This window comes from Odontesthes bonariensis, chromosome 22 (genome assembly GCF_027942865.1).
Source record: "Odontesthes bonariensis isolate fOdoBon6 chromosome 22, fOdoBon6.hap1, whole genome shotgun sequence".
In the NCBI taxonomy this organism is placed as follows: Eukaryota; Metazoa; Chordata; class Actinopteri; order Atheriniformes; family Atherinopsidae; genus Odontesthes; species Odontesthes bonariensis.
The window spans coordinates 15,098,335-15,117,895 of NC_134527.1; the positions used below are offsets into that span (position 1 = coordinate 15,098,335).

The 19,561-nt window shown below is 44.4% G+C and overlaps 2 protein-coding genes across 4 annotated transcripts; one reads left to right on the forward strand and one right to left on the reverse strand.

Annotated features, from left to right (window-relative positions):
* Window positions 1–1,914: 1,914 nt before the first annotated feature.
* On the reverse strand, window positions 1,915–13,447 carry LOC142372386 (uncharacterized). Of its 3 annotated transcripts, none has more exons than XM_075455270.1 (16): window positions 13,312–13,447; window positions 10,618–11,274; window positions 10,207–10,288; window positions 9,727–10,057; window positions 7,852–8,835; window positions 6,233–6,313; window positions 6,027–6,139; window positions 5,885–5,943; window positions 5,711–5,800; window positions 5,566–5,609; window positions 5,311–5,483; window positions 4,407–4,477; window positions 4,158–4,303; window positions 3,871–4,015; window positions 2,753–2,899; window positions 1,915–2,666 (listed from the first exon to the last, which is right to left on the reverse strand). In XM_075455270.1, the coding sequence occupies exons 2-16, from the start codon at window positions 11,128–11,130 to the stop codon at window positions 2,385–2,387; spliced, it is 3,261 nt and encodes a 1,086-aa protein (XP_075311385.1). In that variant the 5' UTR covers window positions 11,131–11,274; window positions 13,312–13,447; the 3' UTR covers window positions 1,915–2,384. The 3 variants fall into 3 exon arrangements, with proteins under 3 accessions (XP_075311385.1, XP_075311386.1, XP_075311384.1); XM_075455271.1 differs by lacking the exon at window positions 13,312–13,447 and adding an exon at window positions 13,073–13,231; XM_075455269.1 differs by lacking the exon at window positions 13,312–13,447 and adding an exon at window positions 11,609–12,110.
* Window positions 13,448–14,497: 1,050 nt separating this feature from the next.
* LOC142373022 (uncharacterized) lies at window positions 14,498–19,519 on the forward strand. Its single transcript, XM_075456073.1, has 2 exons — window positions 14,498–14,800; window positions 15,769–19,519. The coding sequence occupies exons 1-2, from the start codon at window positions 14,602–14,604 to the stop codon at window positions 17,334–17,336; spliced, it is 1,767 nt and encodes a 588-aa protein (XP_075312188.1). The 5' UTR covers window positions 14,498–14,601; the 3' UTR covers window positions 17,337–19,519.
* The last annotated feature ends 42 nt before the right edge of the window (window positions 19,520–19,561 follow it).

Below are 19,561 nucleotides of genomic sequence, written 5' to 3' on the forward strand. Positions count from 1 at the left end.
AGGACCACAGAGGCACTTCAAGAGATCACAACAGCAGCAGTCAAGAGCAAAGAATGATGACAGAGAAACAGAGAAGCACGGAGGGGGAACACCGGGGGAGAGACGAAAATGTCTCTTCAATAGCCGCAGTGGAAAAAAAATCAAGTGTTTGTGCAGATAAAGAATAAAGAGTAGCAAACAGAGCATGCGAGGCAGATGGAGAATGAGCATCAGGAGGAGCACGAGGGAAGAAATAAGCCAACAGATGAACGTGGGGGGGTAACTGTACTATTCATGTTTCGCTGTTTGTGGCTTTAATGAAATGAACACTTTAGAGCCAACGTGGAAGTTGAGCAATGCTCAAAGCAACGTAATGTATGACAGGGGAGGTGAGTGTGGGGGGGGCGGTTAGGGAAGAAGAAGAAGTGATCTGACACGCTGGAGGTCTGTTTTAGAGTCCATACTGGAGCATCCCCTAACGATCACAACTTGAGCTCTTGCCTTTTCAATTACCCACCCAGGCCTGACTGAGCCGCACAAAGCTGAAGAGTGGAGTGGCGCAGACGGAACAAAAACAGGCCAGTCTTGAGAAGGCTGCCCTCTGAACCCAGCAGCCAATGCAGCTCCCGCTGCTCCAGCCAGTCGTTATTGTTGTTTGAGAGGAGGAGAGAGATGGCACTCCACAGAAACAAGACCACCATCACCGCTGAGGTCATGGTCCACAGGCCATGTGAGAAGAGCTTTCGCTCCAGAGCTCCTCCGTGACGCCGGCACCAAACGAGCACCTTCAGCACGAACTGTGACCAGGAAGGTTATTAAACCTTTCAATCCGAGCTGAAACACAAGAATGGCTAATGGCTGCCTCTGGATGCAACATTTGGTCACAGGCTCGAGAGCATGTAGGTTAGCCAAAATGGCGTCATCTTTCTGCATACCAGGCCACCCCTCCCGCCTTTCTAAAGGTGCTGTGCTGTGATGGCCCCGGGCCCCTGTCACTCATGTGGTCAATCAGTCACCCTCATCTGCAGAATCTGACTTTATCTCAATGAGCTGTTGTTATTCCTATGAATGGAGGGAGGCTGTTTCCATTACCATGTTAACTGAGCGCAGAGTTCCTCCTGATGTCTGCTGGTCCCAGAAGAACAAGGAGCTGCAGCTCTGACCAAACGTCTGGTTTGGTTTGGTGTTCGCTCCCAAGATCCAACCAGGACACCCAGACAGGACGGTGCGTCCCTGTCTGTATGGTCTGTGCTCCTCATTGTGCCTACTGTTGTCACATCACATTCCTCTGTGTGTATATCTGTGTGTGTTGAATGCCTGCACAGAGGTGGCGGTGGGGGGTAATTCCAGACATCCTGCTCTTATTGTTGATCTCCACAGGTCGACCGTTGCTCAACAAGTCAGGCCGAAAGACCACAAAGTGGGACCCGTGCCAACAAAGTGCGATCGCTCAGACAAGGACCACACAAACATTAACAGGGGAGTACAGAAGTACACACCTCCACCTCTGCGAACTGACACAGATCCCGGTTTTGGGAAAACATGAAACGGGTTCTATATCGCTGTGTTGTTTTTGGACCGTCACTCTAAATCATATTTCGTGAAAAAAATGATAAACAAATATTTGTTTTCGTAGTTTTACTTCCAGCTCAACTTTAAGCCCAAGCTACCGTATCAGTTTGAGCAGCCTGAATCACAAAAAAGGATGTTTCGGGCGGCATTTCAAGAAGGAAAGGCGACTCCCTACACTGGTGGATCTTCCACAGAAGCCTCATTAACATAACTAATAGAGCAGAAACACTCACTGTTCACAGCGTGATTTAAAAATAATCAGGGAACGCTGCACTTAAGATACGCTTTGCGACAGAGATTCTGCTGTTAACGGGAGACAATGTATTTGTTGTTTCCCTTTAAAGACAAATAACAGAAGCTGGACACGGGTTATATTTTATTTTAGAGAGGTCCTTCATTTAGAAAAAAGAAAAAAAAAGCATGTAACAGAGACGTTGATGTCATGAATATTCAGTAAAGGCACAAAATCAACATTTTGAATAACAAAAGTGCAAATTGAAATTAAACGAAAACTGAGGCGGCACGTCTTCATGCATACGCTCACTCAGAGATTGTCTGTTCTACAGCACCCTCTTGTGGTTTACATTATAAAAGCACATTTGGAACAATGTACAACGTTAGAAATGTTTTGAGAAAAAGTTTTTTAAAAAAAGGCCTAAACATAAGTTAGGTCCTGGACAAATGAATCAGGGTGTCACCTTCATCCCGAGAGAGTCTGAGGATTGTGGATTCCCTGAGGTTTATTTTTTTTTTTATAAAAGTGCACATATTTAAAAAGAAAAAAAATGATACAAATGTGTATTTTCAAAAGGCCACAAACTGCCCGTTCTATGTCAGGCCTCTTTATTCTGTCGAGGCACGATGGTCCTGCGGTAGGTCCGTCTCTCAGAGATATTGCGTTTGACCTTGATCACGGCTGGAGGAGCTATCTCCAGTTCCAGAGAAGGGCTGGAGTGGGACTTTTTCAGCCCACCTTCCTCCATTTCTTCCTCCCCCACAGAGTCTGCCCACACTGCTTTGTCAAAGAGGCTCAGGTCTGCGGTGCTCAACACGGCCTCTCCGGCCATGCTCCTCCAGGCTTCCAGCACCTGGATGTAGCTCTCATAGCGACACATCTGCGGTTGATCAACAGACACTGAATCAGCTGTGGGTCTTTACACACCCATAAAAAAAAACACTCACCCCACCCCGGTTTCAGCACCTCGTGATGTAGGTACTCTGCTCTAATCCGATGCTCCTCCAGATCCCTGGCTTTAGCTTTCTTGCCCTCTGGAGGGTTCTCCTGCTGATACAACAGGTCGGCCTTGAAGGTCTCAAGCATTCCTGTGTGAGACTGCAGCTGACGTTCCTGCACAGCGAACACGGCAGTCACAGATGAAAAAGAGGGAAAAAAGAGCAAAGTAGGAAAATCAGCTGCAGCTTCTACAGCGCTACTTGCTTGGCAGTTGTTATATGTAGCAAATGCTCCATAGTGTCGTATTAATGAAACAAAGTGTTTTATCCAGAAGTCCAGATTGCGATCGGTTCCTCCCAACATGCCTCAGAAAATGTTAGGTCTATAGAGAAAAGCTGCAGAGCCGTCTATGTAGTATTGTGTCTGTAGAGCTGGTTTAGAGTCATGACAGAATTTTATCAGGAGTTTTGACTGATGAACTATAAGCATTTCTGGATCGGTACGAACAAATAAAACTTTTTGTAAAATCAACATTCAAAGAAATTGACTCCTTTGGATTTCAATTCATTTGATTCAATTGAATTATGATGAATGAATTAGTTCATCGATTCATGATTAATGGCGCTGTATCTTTGAAATATCAGGATTACTTTTGTTGCAAATAAAAACAGCTTGAATTGAATCAAAACCCTTTTGATCAACGCTGGGTCGTTTGAAGATAACAAGCACTGAGTTTATTCATCTCAGTCCTCGTGAAGAGATTCCAAACATTACGGATAATAATAAAATAGTTCACAGGTTTAAAATGGCATCAGGGCCCATTTTTTCAGGGGATTGCATTAAAGACTCAAAATGAGATAAAATTAGTCCAACTGCACAAAGCCTTTAAATGAAGTACAGATCTGTGTACTTAAGTAAAATTACAGCTGTTATCAACCCCTGATATCACCCCTGGAGATACGTCTGTAACCTGATAAATAATTCCTCCAAAATCCAAAATTTGAGGCACAGACATTTCTTTTTTTTAATTGTCTGAGCTGGAAACATAAAATGACTTTGTGGCACCGAGCACGTCCAAACTGGGAATAAAAATGTCAAGATACTGAAAAAAAGAAGACCTGCAACTACGAACAACGTAAAAGTACCAGAGTGTGAGCCGACTGTGAGGCGGGGAGGATCGGTCTGCAGAACCTCCTCTGCGAGCCGACGGCAGCCGGGAACGGAGGCGACGAGTGAAGAGCCGAAACCAAGTTGATGCGACTGATCCACGAATACATCTCCACTTTGGATCTGAGAGAAGAAGAAAGAAGAAGAGAAAAAACACACGACAACTGCTCTGACACCACTCGCTGAAGTCTTTAGCACGAACACGCCTGTTTGTTAACACACACGCACGAACAGGCAGTCACGCTTCGGCGGTCATGTGACTTACGAGGCCTGAAAAAGAAAGATCCTCCAGTCGGCCGTCTGCAAGCGAAAGACGTGCGGCTTCTTGGTGTAATCGGCCGCCTGCTCAGCCACAGAGTGATGCATGCTCACCACCTCCTCGCTGCTTTGGTGATCCCTTCGATAATTGTCCTGACACACACAACACACACACACAACACACACACAGAAGAGGGAAATTTAAAAAAAACTAGAGATCAGAGAAGACGAGCTAACCGGGAGCTGGGTTACAGACCTTCTGTAAGTAAAGGACCATTCCCCTCAGCACTCCATAGAAAGTCTTCCAGCTTCTTTTTCCCCATGGAGCTGCCACACAGAAACATTCAGCAGGTGAATACTTCTTAATCAAAATGCAGGGTTCACGGCATCTTCTAAACTGAATTAAAACGCCTCAAAACACACCCCTGCTGTATGCCGTGAGTTAAAAAATGCACATGATCTTTTTGTTCCTACAATATGTGCGCAGCGTTGTGCCGCTCCTATGAGAGCGAATGTCCTGTTTTACAAAAGAAACACTTTTTATCCAACTGCACAGTGGGCCGTTCGACACAAGAAAACAGCTATGAAAGGCCCAAAGATGAAGAGAACTGCTCAGAGGGCGATGAAGAAGCACAAAGTGAAGGAATCAGAGGTTGTGGATGCTGTTCTGTGAAAAGTTTAAGGGGCACAGCTGAGAAATGCAGGACCACACTTATTACAGGCAGCGGTGTGTGAACTGATCTCATCGTGGGAAGGGAAAGCAAGTGAATTCAGGAGAGGCGAAAGAGGAAATGAAATGCTTGGCCAACTGATATAGAGGCAGTTTGTTGCTTTATAGATAATGGATGGATGGCTTGTGAAGTGGTTGTTATCTCCAATTTGACCACTAGGTGTCGGTAACTGTAACACGGTGTTACTTTAATTGAAATTCAGCTAAATTCACGCGTTTTCTCAGAGTGACAGAATGATTCTTGATAGTTCCTGTCGCCAACTTCTCTAATTTTGACAGCCATGTGGCAAAATACACCAACATACAGCCCCCAGCTCACCCCACCACAGCGTTCCTCATCAACAAATCCCATCTGCGTTCAATATTTGAGCGCAAAAGACAGACGGTGCCTTTAAATACCGACTCTCATCTGTGTTTGCCTGGCACTCACTGCGTTTGCCGTCGATGTCGGCATGGAGCTTCCTCTGCAGAAAGCCCTGTTTGACCACGCAGGCCGTTTTGTCATGAGGAACGTCCTGGAAGGGGTTGGATTTTGAGCGCAAAGGCGCATCGTCGCCTGCATCTTCATCCACCAACACGGAGTTCTTCAGCTCCTCCTCATCCCTTTCACACACAATGGAAGAGGAAGATGAGTGAGGGTTAGGTGCGCGAATCGCGGCTCAGTGTTTCGGTTCGGGTCACTTACACAGCCCACTCCAGCGCTTCGCTCTTTATGGAATTGTAAAGACTCTGTAATGTGTATGGAGAGAAAAAAGGTTTAATCATTTCAGCTGCGCAGCTTGGACTTCACTTGCACTGCCTCTTGAAAAGAATCAGGTAACAAACATTACTTTCAACAGCTCCTTGCTGAAGTTTTCTCCGTCATTCATTCCATCCAGGTTGGACACAAACTTCGGGGACGACATGGATTTTCCTACGTTCTGTCGACACACACATAACACGCGAGTGACTAAAAGACTCACAGCAATCGCCTGGCTGTAAAGTCGTTAATTCTTCTCTCTTACCTGTCCATGCAGGTCGGTGTTGAGAAGCATCAAAGCGCATGTCAGAGCCAACACGGACCCTGAGGATATCAAAAGGATTTATAATGACACATACAGCTGTATCTGTGAGCATGACTCATCAGCATCACATCACCAGGCTCACCTGAGGAAGAAAAGGAGTCGGGGTTGCACTGGTGGAAGCGGCAGGAGAAATGCTGCAGCACGCGCTCTCTCTCCTGGGTCTCGCCAATCAGTATCACCACTTTCAGAAAAGATCTGAAAAGGAGTGAAACGGAATCAAAAGACTGAGCGTGGTTTGCATGAGATGTTCGTGCATGCAAGTCAAGCTCCTCCTTTACAATTCATCACCTGATGGCACGATCCAGGGTTTGCCCGGTGAAATCAAAGAACTTGAGGTATTCCTCTCCAACAGCACGGCTGAAGTCATTACTAAACAGAAAAAACATAAACATGCATTCTGTGTCAACGCTTCGACGTCTTTCTGGACCCAAACAGAGACATAAAATCTGGGAAACAACTTACTGAATCTGAGCTGAAAGCAAACAGGCGATGATGTGATGCAACAACAAAAAAAAGAGCGTGCAAATATCCAACCATTAGGAACTTGTTTGTGTCAACTCAAAACTACCGAAAAAGTCCAGGAGGCTGCGACATTTAACCAAATATTTCACCATTAAGGCCACCGCTAAACTAAATAACAAAAAACCTCTGTAAACCTCTTGTTTTTATGATTTTATCAGCACTGTTTGTTAAATTATCATGCATCTACCAAATGCTTTAATCGGTTTTATCAATGCTTGATACTCAGTGATGCTTTTATGTTTTTATTAAACGCTTTGCTGCTGCTACGTGTGCTTAAAGAATAGCTATGCTGATCCTCAGAACTACTTATACTATTATCTTACTATTTCCTACCATCATTGTTGCTCTCTCTATTATGAATTAAAACTGTTTTAATATGTCGTTCTTAATTGTTGATGATTTTATTGTTTAACGTTCCACGTTTTTTTAGGGTGCCATTGTACAACTGGCCACCAGGACAACAGATGAAAACTGGCCTTTGGCTAACTCTGGCATGTTACAGATGTACTGTTATTAATATGCAGTGTCCTGTTAATAAAATTGAATTGAATTGAATTACCGAAAAAGTCCAGCCACATTTAACCAAATATTTAACCATTAAGGCCACCGCTAAACTAAATAACAAAAATTGATATCCCCAGCGACTTTGATTCTGTATTTGTGTCAGAAATCAACAACATCATCAAGTCCAAGGCTTTTTTTTTTAAATATACTTCTACCTGAAAAACATCATCTCTCCAAATGTCAGGAGGACAGTTGCAGGCTAATCCAGCTACAGCTGATCTGACAGGTAGACTGAAAAGGATTAAAATCATCCGACTCTGAAGGCAGCAGAGCGTTAACATCTTCTGTGGCTTTGCCTTCTACGATCATCTGGCTCGGCTCAACAACAGAGGGCAGGCTTTATGAATTGAGATAAAAAGAGATGGCATTTCCCAAGCCCCGATTGAAAGATGCTACTGAAGTGAATTATGGCATCCGGGCTGCTTATTTTTATCATGGGAAGCATAGTATCCAGTTTTATGCAACAAGAGGGAAGTTAAACCGGGAAGTTTCAGCGCTTAAAATTTTTTTGTTATAAAACAATGAAAGTTTGAGGATGTGTTTGTGAAAGATGCGAGAGTGGATGTTCCTGTTATTTAAAAATGTATACCTACACCATGGTTCAGGTTCATTTGAACTAAAATATCTGTACGATACATTCGCCCATACACTTTAACGCATCTGCGTGTGAGAGCTTCCCACAGAACCATGCAGCCCTTGTCCTCTGCAGCTGCAGCGCTCACATTACCACCAGCCCTCAGACATACACAGGGACCAGGGGGAAAAAAAAACACACATTCTCCATATAAAAACATTTCTGAAAGACCTGCATGTGTGCTTACTTTTTGTCTACGTGTTTCACCACATCTGCACGCTGAATCCCGTCCAAGTTAAAGAGCTGCTCAGCGAGGCGGCGAGCCTTGCCTCTGTCCACCGCACCGTTCATGTAAGGCACCGCCGTGTCCGGGGCTTTGTGTTGCTCGCCGTTTGCCATCACTCTTAGTCCGTCACCAGCTACCCCAACGTTTTCAGCGTGGGGCGGCATAGCGGCCTGTTTGTCCACCTGCTTTATGTCAGCCTCTCCTGTCTGCAGTGTGACCTCAGTCTCGGGAGACAGCTGTTCTGTCGTGTCTGACTCATTTGTCTTCTCTGACGGCACAAGCTGCTCAGAAAGTGTTGGCTGAGATGAGTCGGTCGTTTGCGGTGACTGCTCGCCCTGCTCTGAGGGCTCTGTCTGCTGTCGCTGCTCTGCGACTCCGGACTCTTCAGCTTCAACACAAACTGCCTCCTCTGTCTGAGTCGACTCCTCCGGCTGCTCTGCATTTTCAGCCTGAGTTGGCTGGTCTATCAGTTCCATCTCTGAAGAAGAGTCAAGCTGGTTAGAGTCCTCTGTTGGATGTGACGCCGCCTCTGGCATTCCTGCCATCTTAAGCTGCTCAAACTCTCTGTCCTCTGAAGCCGTTTGTTCGCACTGTTGCTGCTCTAAACAATTAGTCTCCTCCAGATGTTCATTTTCAGTTACCTCTACGGTTTCTTGGGAGTTTTCTATCCTCGCTGCACTCTCTGCCTCCTGTACCGACGCTTCTTCGCTGCTGTCTGCGGCCTCTGACTGTTCTGGCTCCGCATTCTGACCTACATCTTCACACATTACCCACTCTTCAGTCTGAACTGTGAGATCTTCGTGTAACTCCTCCGGTATCCCCAGGTCCTCCTCAGACCCTGAGGGTACACTGTCCTCCAAAAGCTCTGGCTCATGCAGCTCAAGCGGCTTATCGAAAAGTGCGGTTAGTCCAGAGTCAGTTTCCGGTGGTTCTGCAGGTATCTCCCTACAAAGGGTGGATGACATATGGATTGTCATTACTGGTTAAATAGCACACAACACTGATGTTGTTCAATAATAAACAGCATCTCCAGATGGCAAATGTAACTTCAACTCTAAGTTGAAAAGTTTAAAATAATGCTATGCATTAAACTTAATTAGTTGTAACTGAAACTGAATAACTTAAATGTCATGTAAAAGTAGCTTTTGTGTCATTTAAAAGTAGCTTTTGGGGGAAACTACTTTGTTAACACATTAGTAATATGTCTATTATTAAGTCTAAATTACTAATATGTCTACATCTACTTTTCAGAAATCTTTCATCACCCACTTAGGAAACTTTGGAAACACTGTATGTGGGGAAAGTACAAGTCTGTCAAAATTAGATCTACATTTAGTTCAATACAGTCAGAGAGATCTTTGAAGCTCAATTTGACCAGTTTACATAGATTATTGATCGATAACCTGAGTGGATATCCTGAGTGTTAACTCCTGTGCTGACGAGCATCAAATTTTCTACATTCCTATTCAATCTACAAACTAAACTCTCCTGGTCTGAGAATAAACATCTGTTTCAAACATTATGTAAAGGTTAATTCCATTAAAAAAAAAAGAAAAGGTAAAGTTGTATACATGTAGGTTTGTTTACAGATCTGCTCTCTGGTATTTCCTGTGATGTGTGTTATAAGTGTTTCAATACATCAAAATGGAGCAGAATCGAGCAGTTCTAAACGGGCTTTTTTTCTCCCCGTTTTATTCTGAGTGTTTGGATGATATCAGTGTGTGCTCAGTATTTCTGCCTCACAGTATTTCACCATTAATTCAGTCATGTATCGCTCTCTTTGCTCGCTGTCAACACAAATTTCCTGTTCCCCTTTTTTCAGCCTACGATACTCACACATCTCTCAGACAGCCGGCAGATCGTGCCTCCTCGCTCTCTTCGTCGTTGAACACGCCGGTCGCACTCTTCTCTTCTTCAGTCTCGCTCCCCTCCTCGCTCTTCGCCTCTGTCCCAACAGCATTAGCTGAAGTCTGTTCTCCCTCCGAGTCTCCCTGTCCGGTCAGCAGATCACAGACCTCCTCCTGTTCCTCTTCTAGTTTTACATCCACAAAAGTGTCTTCCGAGCCTTCAGTCTCCTCAACGGTATCAGCTAAGTCCTCAGTTTCTACAGGAGCCGGCGACACAGAGTTTTCCTCATCTCCTTCTGAGTCTGTCCTCTGTGGGACTCCTGGAAGACATTGCAGAAAAATGGGTGAATACTGCGAGAGCTCCGCATGCCAAGGAACAACGATTGTCCTCTCTCAAACTGGGCAGGAAATTAAAAAAAAAACATTTGCTATTCACGCGGAATTAGACGTCAGTTTGAGTAATACATACCATTATTGCAGTCTAACAGCTCATGTGCTGAATCTTCCTTTTCCTGTGTCTCCGGTTCGTTCTCATCTGCAGCATCACATGGCTTGAAGTTGCAACACAGGACATTGAACATGAGTTGTGAGAGAAAAACTTGTGATTGCCAGTGGGTTCATGAGTAGGAAGCTGCACTCTAAACCTCATCTGACCAACATTATGTCTGCTCTATCCCTCCCTCCCTCCTCTGCTAAGCTTACTACATTAAAAAGAGACACAAAAAGACATGACGACCGAGGAAGTGAAGTCTGCCATCAGTAAGTTATGCATTAATGACACAGGAGCATGTATGTGTGTAAGCCTGAGCATTCACACTCGGCTATAGATCAAAAATAGCAGCATGACAACGTCCCACCTCTTTTCGTTATTCTCACATACCTCGGGGTTGTTTTCAGTCCACTCAGTATCTGAGTTTAAGAGTCGTGAATCAAACACATCTTGCTCCTCGGCGTCTTCCTGCCTGAAAAGCTCATCAGGAACATCTTGAAGCCGGTGAATTGATGGGGAAGCGCCGTAGAGACTCGCCACACCCCAAGAGTCCAGCTCATTGGCTAAGCCGCTGTCTGTCACGATTTGAGGTGTCTCCTCAGAGGGATCGGGCATGTCCCACTGCACCGTGGCAGGAGAAAACAGAGGACTGGTGATGGGGCGAATCGGCCATATTATTTGCTCCCACTCCTCTGCCTCCATGAAAGACTTGCGCTTCGCCTTTGGGGAGAGACCGACTTGATCTGCCTCGTGTGTCCGGTTACTTTGCACCTCTGTGTCCCCCCACACGATGGCCTCCTGGTCTTCATTGATGCTCTGTTGGTCTGCTGAGGTCTGCGAGTCCTGTTGAGGCACCGTCTCTGTGATATCGGGGAAAGAAGTGCACAAGCTTTCCTCCTCCATCAGCGTCTCGCATTTAGTTCAGTTGTGGGTTTTTTTTGCGAACGATGTTCAAGCCGTCAATGCTGTGCAGCTACAAAATGTCCTCTGATCGTCGTGTGAGGTGCCATCAGTCTGAGATCCCGAAGTGCGTCCCTATTCACAGACCTGTGTCCAAAAGAGAACAAAAATACACATCAACATCCAAAAAGCGAATGAACGGCGACCCAAAGGGACGTTACGTAGGAACTCATTTCTACAAGTTTTTATCAGTCGTGTGGCTGGAATGGCCTGATTTATAATAACTGATCTTTGTCGCCTGTTTGGGGAATCTCCCCGAGCAACATCTGAGTAGCTACCAGGCATAAAGCCACTCATAACACGACTACATCATGCCATCTAGCAATTGTGATGGTTTAAAAACGCAGCAGATTTGCATTTTTTTTTCAGTTTATTTGTGCAAAACAAGTTCTCTACAAATTAGATCTGAAATCACACTCACCACCTGTACAGCAATTTATCCAGTTTTTGTCTTTTTTTGTTTAGCCCATCCTGTTAATTTTATCAACTGTCCTAATTTCTTGGGGCGTCACTAAAGATGTGCGGTGCGACAGACTTTTTAAGTGAAAAGTGACAGAAAAAAAAAAGAACAATCGAACTTCCTGACTACAGAAAATGAGCTCAGCAAGAGAGCCCGAGAGATACGAGGAAGCAAAGACATAGAGGTGCATACTGTAATACTGAGTGAGAACGGAGGAAACGGGTGGGGTCGTGGGGCTGCGTCTGAGGAGCAGTTTAACCGCCTGTGTCCTGATTTCATCATTTTATCACCACGCTGCACTGTGACTCTGGCTTGTGGATAAAACTGCCTCCGACATGACTCTAACCTTGACTTCACTGATATGTTGTCAACACAAACAAAAGGCCTCTCGACCCGCAACACCAACGCTGGCAACGAACCGGCAACAAAACACTGTCACTGACGATGACGATGACCACTAAAATAAATTCTTAAGTTTAATCTGATCTCACATTGGCGTGTGGCCCCTTCTCTCATTTCTTAAACTTTCTGTCTATCTTCATTTTTCTATTCACGTCATGTAACCCAACATCCGGGACAGACCTTGACCGCATTTCCTGTGTGGGTGCTCACTTCTCAGTTCCTGTCAGGGTGCAACAAGTGCTACAGCACAAGTGTTAACAAAGATGAGCAAAAAGCAGAGCCCCCTCTTAACAAATTATACTAGATGCTGATTAATTAATGAATTAATTGCATGTGTAGTTAAATATTAAATGTTTCCTGCGAACAGTAAGATCTTAAGAATTTAATTTAAAAAAAAAAAAGTTAAATAAGACTTTAATAGTAAAATTAAAACATAGGAGTTTTCTGCATAATTTGGACCATTTCAAAACCCCACTGATCCGATTTAACTCTTTCCCTGATCCATGTGAAGATATTAAGTGTTTGACATATCAACACAGTTATCCGCTGGGGTTAGATGTTGTCTTTAGCAGCAATGTTGACAATTAAAACTGCGGAGGACCACCTTAGATGCATGCAAGGCTTTTTTTAAAAGGAAATACTTCTCAGCTTTATAAACTAGAAAAAAAAACAATGTAAGAAAGCAACAGGAAAAGCCAGACATCTTAGAGCCAAGACGCCACTTGCAGTCTGTCTGAGCGCAGAATACCAAGAAAAACTGCTCACAACCCATCGCAATTTTCGGAAGTACAAATGTAAGAGTCACACCGGAGTGAACAAAACAAAAAGAGGAACAAGCCATTTAGGACAAAGTGAAAGCTGCGAAATCATTTATATATGAGGATGTAACATAATAATAGAATTAATCAAAAGCTGCCGACTATCATTCAGACACAAAAGAACATGGCACAGTCATAAATATGAGCAAGGATCAAAAAAGAATATTAGTGGGAGGAATCTGCTCGACTATGAAGCATGACTTACCCCCTCCAGGCGCTTAAAAGCAACATCATATGATCAGCCAGCTTGCGAGGTTTTAAGTCAAGACTGGTGGGAGGGAAAAACCACCTCAGTGTTACACTGGGATCTTACCGCTGTCAGTGAGCTGTGCATTCAGACACGCAGTCACTTAACACCAAGCTGACTCTGTTTGATTGCTCTGCACTCAATAAACAAGCCCCACATTTGCTCTCTTTAAACCAGGTAACCCTTTAGCCTCTTACGCCATGCACAGGCACATGCAGGTCCTCGTCCAACTCGGGTCTGGGTCCTCGTCCTTCTTTGAGCTTCTTGTCTATATCGGGACTTCTGTCTGCCTCTCTCCAGTTGGCCTGTCAGCTGCAGATTACAAGAAGAACAGGGGAAAGCTACTGGCAACAAAAGGAGAAAAATAGTATTTTCTGATTGGCAGATGACTCAGGAACTGGATAGACACCTGAGAGGCCTCAGCCTACACCCACAACCCTAAAGGCATGCAAGCACACAAATACAGGTGAGGTGAGGGGAGTGGTTCAGCTTCATTCCTGCAGACACCACAGTCAATGTTAAAACCAGAAGGCATTCAAATTCAGCTCGAACAAGTCATTGGCTGTGCCTCTTTGGCAGGAAAGCCAGTTAAACACATGCACCAAACATAAGCCAAACATTCCTGGAGGTTTATCTTAAAATAGCAAGATGGCACCCAAGTCTAAAATATTTAATCCGATTCATTTTTCATTGAATTAGCTTTAAATCAGTTCTGATAATACATTTACCTTAATGTTAAAGCTGCCGTTGTAGTATAAATGGAAAAAAAAAAATCAATTATGGCGCTTTTCCACTAGCTCGGTACGGCTCGATACGGCTCGGCCCTGCATTTCACAGATCAAATCAGTCGTTTCTAATAACGTTAGTACTTATTAGGGTTGGCAACCCTAGTACTTATATTTGTTTAGCACAAAACTATAGCGAACTAGCTAGTGATAAAAGCCTAGCATTACAGCTGGTTAGCCTAACTATTAATGTTCTGTTATCCCTTAGACATCTTTTAATGTGCTACAAATAAGCTAGCTTTATATGCTTGAAGTAAAGTAAAAAGCAGTCGTGTCATTATTTTTGCTCCTTAAAGATGCAATGTGATCCGTTACAAACATGATGAGCATGACTGCTACTACCAAAGTATTAGTTAGCATTACTTAGCATTTATGTGGACAACCTTGCTGGTGTTGAAAATGTGTTGCTGGTGGTTGCAGAAGCTGGTGCTGAACAGTTTAGTGATTAACGTCAGTTTGCGTTAACTGTCTGACACCAACGTCTGCGAGACAGATTAACGGTTCGCCTCCCAACCAGCAGGGGGCGCGCGCGTCTGAGGATAGGTCCGCTTGCCCTCGCCGTCATCCTTGCGCGACTGTCTCCGCTTTGTTTGTTCCGCACACGGCAGCAGAGCCGCACACACCCACCTTTTCGGTGACTTCAAACTGTGGTTCAACCCTCTGGCGAGGCGCTTGCTGCTGCAGCCGCTCGGTCCATTTAAGATGGCCAAGTCGAGTGACCTGAAACTGTACCTGGAGTCCTCTCTAAATGAGATTTTTAAAGCCACTGTGAACGACATCCTGGACTCTGTGGACCGGACACTGTCCGAGTACCAGGGCACAATACAGAGGATCGAGTCCGAGAACGAGGGCCTGAAGAGGCTGTTGTTTGCACAGAAAAGCACAGGGTCCGCTTCTAGAGGTATGCTGCCCTGGTGTCGCTGCACCGTGAGCAAACTGCGCTCGTGTGTGTGAGTGATTGATTTGCAGCCCTAAAACCTGCACGAGACAGTAAACAGACCGAGAAATCACTGTGAAAACAGTATTTGTTATTTGTAGTTACTATATGTATTATTATGCATATCATTTAGCACACATGCAACTGGTGATGGCAATTATTCGCACAGTTTATTTATTTATTTAGGAATTTAAATCAAGGGGGTTTTCTTCGGGCAAAGGAGAAAAAAAAAGCAGACATTTCATGTCGAGGCAGTAACGGTAACACAAGATGGTGACGGCCCTGACCAACATATTGGTGTGGTGGGATGCGGTAATCATTTAATTAAAAAGAGGGGGGAGGTAAAAATGTGCATATTCATGACATTCAATGTGTGTTATTGCCAATGCACATACACATGCACAGCCTTTTGTCAAAAAATAGACCACACTTAGCACAGACTGTTAAGGAAGTAGGATGGGACACCACAGCGGGTAAAAGTGGGGAAATATGGATAGGAAAAATAAAAAGCTGGTAATCTAATGTTATTACAGAAATGCACAGTACATTGCAATATATGTGTTCTCCAAGGTATAGAAATATAACTCTTGAAATGGAGGGATAAGTTGTACATTATTTACTGCATTCTGTTGAACTTTTAAGCGAGTTAAAAGCGGAGGACAAATTTCGTGTGTATGCATAACATGACAAATTAAAATCTGATCTCTGATCTGATCTTTTAGTGTCACAAACGGCTAGATGAAGCATAAAGATTTAATAACATGGCTGATAAGACTGTTATGGCTAGAGCTGCCCACAAATGGAGGAAAGTTTGAGTTTAAACGCATCTGTGAGCAAGTTAGATTTCCATCAAATGTTTTGGCTGCATTCTAGTAAGCTCTGAATCCCAGTCCGTACCCATAGTGCTCACTGTTTTGGCCTTGAATTTTCAGATGTGTGCGAGCAAGATGCCACGGAGCAGCTTTCTGCTCCGGAGCGGAACAATCGTCCAGTCAGCTCCACCCAGGGCTTGTTCACGGTGTCCATATGCAGCAGCGACAAGAAGAGCTTCAGGAGGAAGAGTAAAGGCCAGGTGAGGGAGAGCGTACCGTCCGCCTCCTTTTTTCTGCAGAGCGATGAAGCCGAACAACCGTGTGTGAACGCCTCCACCGGAACGTCGGTTTCTGTCAAAGAAGAGCCTGACTTGGATGAAAGTGGAGCCATTGACCTCTCTCAGCCCTCACTGCTTCTCAATCTGATGATGAAGCCAGTAAAAAAACAGAGCTCGGAGGCCAGCGGTTCCAGTTGTGATGAGCACACGCAGACGCCGACTTCTTCGGGCTCCGAACCAGACTGCGGAGGCGGTGATGGAGACGTTAAAGTCTCTGTTGTTTCTGACAGCTACACGCTGGATGGATGCGTCATCAAGAAGGAGGAAGATGAGGAGAATGGCATGCTGCCGTACAGCGACGGTGATCGTTTGTCGGAACAGGAATTAAAGTATGAATATAGATATTCGGAAGAGTCTGAGATGGATCCTGAGGGATCGAGTAAACGGGATGAGGAGCCAGAGGGAGTTGCATCCAATGCAAATAAGTCATCTGCTGCAACTGCCGGTGAGCTTCTAGACGTTCGTGACAGCATTTTGCGCTGTCCCGTTTGTCCCAAGACATTTAGTCGAGCAACCTCACTCAACGTCCACATCAAGACTCACAGCAGCGAGAAGGTTCATGGCTGCAGCATTTGCGGAAAACAGTTTAGCCGGGCGGATCTTCTCAAATCCCACAAACGTACCCACACAGGTGAAAGACCTTACAGCTGCAACATCTGCAGTAAAACATATGCCCACCCCAGTCAGCTCAGGATACACAAGCGCATCCACACTGGAGAGAAGCCGTATTCCTGCTCGTACTGTGGGAAGCGCTTCAACGAGCACAACCAGCTCAAAGTGCACTTGCGGACTCACACTGGGGAGAAGCCTTACAGCTGCCAGCAGTGTGACAAAACATTCAGCAACGCAGGAAACCTGCGTATACACGAGAGGATCCACACAGGCGAGAAGCCGTATTGCTGCGCTCATTGTGGCAAAAAGTTCAACGGCTTGGGCGACCTCAAAACGCATTACAGGATCCACACTGGAGAGAGGCCGTACAGCTGTAAGCTGTGTAAAAAGACCTTCAGCCAGACCGGCCACCTCACCATACACATGAGGATGCATACAGGAGAGAGGCCGTACAGCTGCGATGAGTGTGGCAAGACCTTCACAGTGGCCAGCAGCCTGAAACTACACCAGAGGACTCACACAGGAGAGAAGGAGTACAGCTGCTCGTACTGCAGCAAGAGGTTCAGCAGGTCTGGTCACCTGAAGAGACACGAGCTGGTCCACACCAAAGAGAAGGTCATCCCCTGCAGCCAGTGTGGGAAGACCTATACTGATCAGTACTCCCTGAAAAAGCACCTTAAATTACATGCGGCGCAGGAGCAGAAGGGGCAGAGCGAAGGAAATACGAGTGAGGCTTGAACAAAACCACCTCGAACCGAAGCATCTGAGACACTTTCCTTCATGGTGGTAATTAAGGGCAAATAGTTTGAGGCGAGTAAAAGACGGTCCGGAGAAAGAGGGTTGTGTGCGACTTTTGAAAGTTATTTTACATCAAGGTCCACTTTCTAGCCTTTTTTCTTATTTTTTTTAAAACATATCCTAAGATCACTGTTTGATGCAACAAAAGATAAAAACTGCTGTTATAATGTTATAAAACTGAAAAATCCTGCATGGAAACACTTGTGTTCTGGTACCTGAAAAGCCTCTGACGGCATTAATCTGTCACTCAACTTACTGGGTCATATTTCATACTTACCTTTTACCTTTAACCAGCAGTGTCTAATCTCTTTTCCACAGCAAAGGGGGACCATTCAGTATAACGCAATAACCGCATGTCTAATTCTATATATATATATATATATATACAACCATTACTGAGGCTATTTCTCAACCACTGCAGTGATGCTGCACCATTTTAAAAGTGATCACGGAACAATTTTTTTACCCAACAATTCCTGGCCCCGGTAACAGTTGAGCCTGATGAACCCTTGCTGTAAACCACTGCCCGTCCTCTCACAGTTTTCTTCTTTTTTTTTTCAGAAGATATCAGAGACGATGGCTGGTATGCTCGTGGTTATTGCACATTATGTTATCTAACCTTAGCACAAGTGATTTAAGTCCACTGAATTCTGGTTGCATGTCGTAGCTTTCCTCTCTTTTTTTTTTTTTTTTTCTCCATATTTCTTCATATCTGACGTCGTCATTGCCACCACCTACCACTGATGCATCTGTTATGTAATTATCCTCTTGTGTTGCATGGTCACTTCTCACGCCTTCGTATTGACAAACAGTTAACGCTCATCGTGTCCACATTGCCGGATTACATCTCGCTCACAATTCTTCCGATATTGACGTAAACCTACTGAAAGTAAGAAAGGAAGTAAGAAGAAAGCAGCAAAAAGCTACTGAATGAACCTCGAGTTAATCTGATGTTGTTGGTTTTGTTTGGTCTCAAAGCTGTTTGACGTTTGTGGTACAGTGCGGCGTTGTGCACTGTTGTCTTTGCTGTAATTAGGTAGGTCTAAATGTTTAGCAGCAGTATACGAGCAATCATCCTGTTAAGATTTAAAAACTGATCCGTTGGCGTCCTCTCTCTCAACACAGCGTAAGCGAAATGTGGTGCAAATTAATACCTTTAAACACAAAATTGCTGTATGCTGCCAAAATGCTGGTGACGTGTTTGAAATGCTTTTGTAGGACTTGACAGGTTACTAAATTCAAGCTCTAGTGGTGTGTTAAGATCCAAGTAAATGTTCTGTTGATGGTCCTGACTCTTTGAACTTCATGTGAAATTAATCAAATTTGCCAGTAGGGGTCAGTATAGAGCCCCCGAAGTCCCCTTTGGGAATGACTTTCTTGTGCGTTGCCCTGCCGCAGTTGGCATTTTATTATAGAATCACAGTTACTTTACTATCTCAATTGTCTAATCTCACCTGTATTAAGTAAACTTTAACTGAGACAGACCCATGATTTACGCGTTCGTAATGACGTTGTGGCAATGTAAGGCAAGGCAATTTTATTTATAGAGCACAATTCGTACACAAGGTCATTCAAAGTGCATGCCTGTATGTATGCCTGTCTTCAGCCACAGATGTGGCACATCTGCCATGTGCAGATTACTTCTGTGCACAGGATCATTCTCAGGACATCGGGGACTCCAAAAGTCGGTCAAAAAGAGCAAAGCAATTCTTTTAACATACTCTAATACACTTAAAATATGCTTGACTCAATTGATATATTGCTGTATATAACTTAAATATTAGGTTAGAGGTGGTATCCATTGAATTGACAAGAATTTATTTGTATATGTGTTCATGTTCATGTTGTTGCCAATATTCAGTATTGATGGATCTACCTTTGAATTCAGATCACTGTTACCAGCTGTTCTGTACGCGGTGCTGGTCTCAGCAGATGTTGAGCCACTAGAAGATGTTTTAGATTGTTCATTAACCTCTCTCACCATGAATGTCATGTTTACGATCACAGGGCTTCTGTCTGTAGTGCAAACTGGGTGATATGTGTAGCAGCGTACATGATCACATGTAGCGATGTTCAGTCTTTACTGATAGTTTTATTGTGATTTGTGTCTGAATTAAAGAGATGCATTAACCAAAACAAAAAAAAGTGTTTACGTCTGATTTATC

Coding starts and splice junctions, on each gene's coding strand:
- LOC142372386 (XM_075455270.1), bottom strand. CDS start 11,130: ATGGAGGAGGAAAGCTTGTGCACTTCTTTCCCCGATATCACAGAGACG. Junction 10,289..10,617: donor GGACTGAAAACAACCCCGAG/GTATGTGAGAAT, acceptor TGCAACTTCAAG/CCATGTGATGCTGCAGATGA. Junction 5,610..5,710: donor TCAGCAAGGAGCTGTTGAAA/GTAATGTTTGTT, acceptor TACACATTACAG/AGTCTTTACAATTCCATAAA.
- LOC142373022 (XM_075456073.1), top strand. CDS start 14,602: ATGGCCAAGTCGAGTGACCTGAAACTGTACCTGGAGTCCTCTCTAAAT. Junction 14,801..15,768: donor CACAGGGTCCGCTTCTAGAG/GTATGCTGCCCT, acceptor TTGAATTTTCAG/ATGTGTGCGAGCAAGATGCC.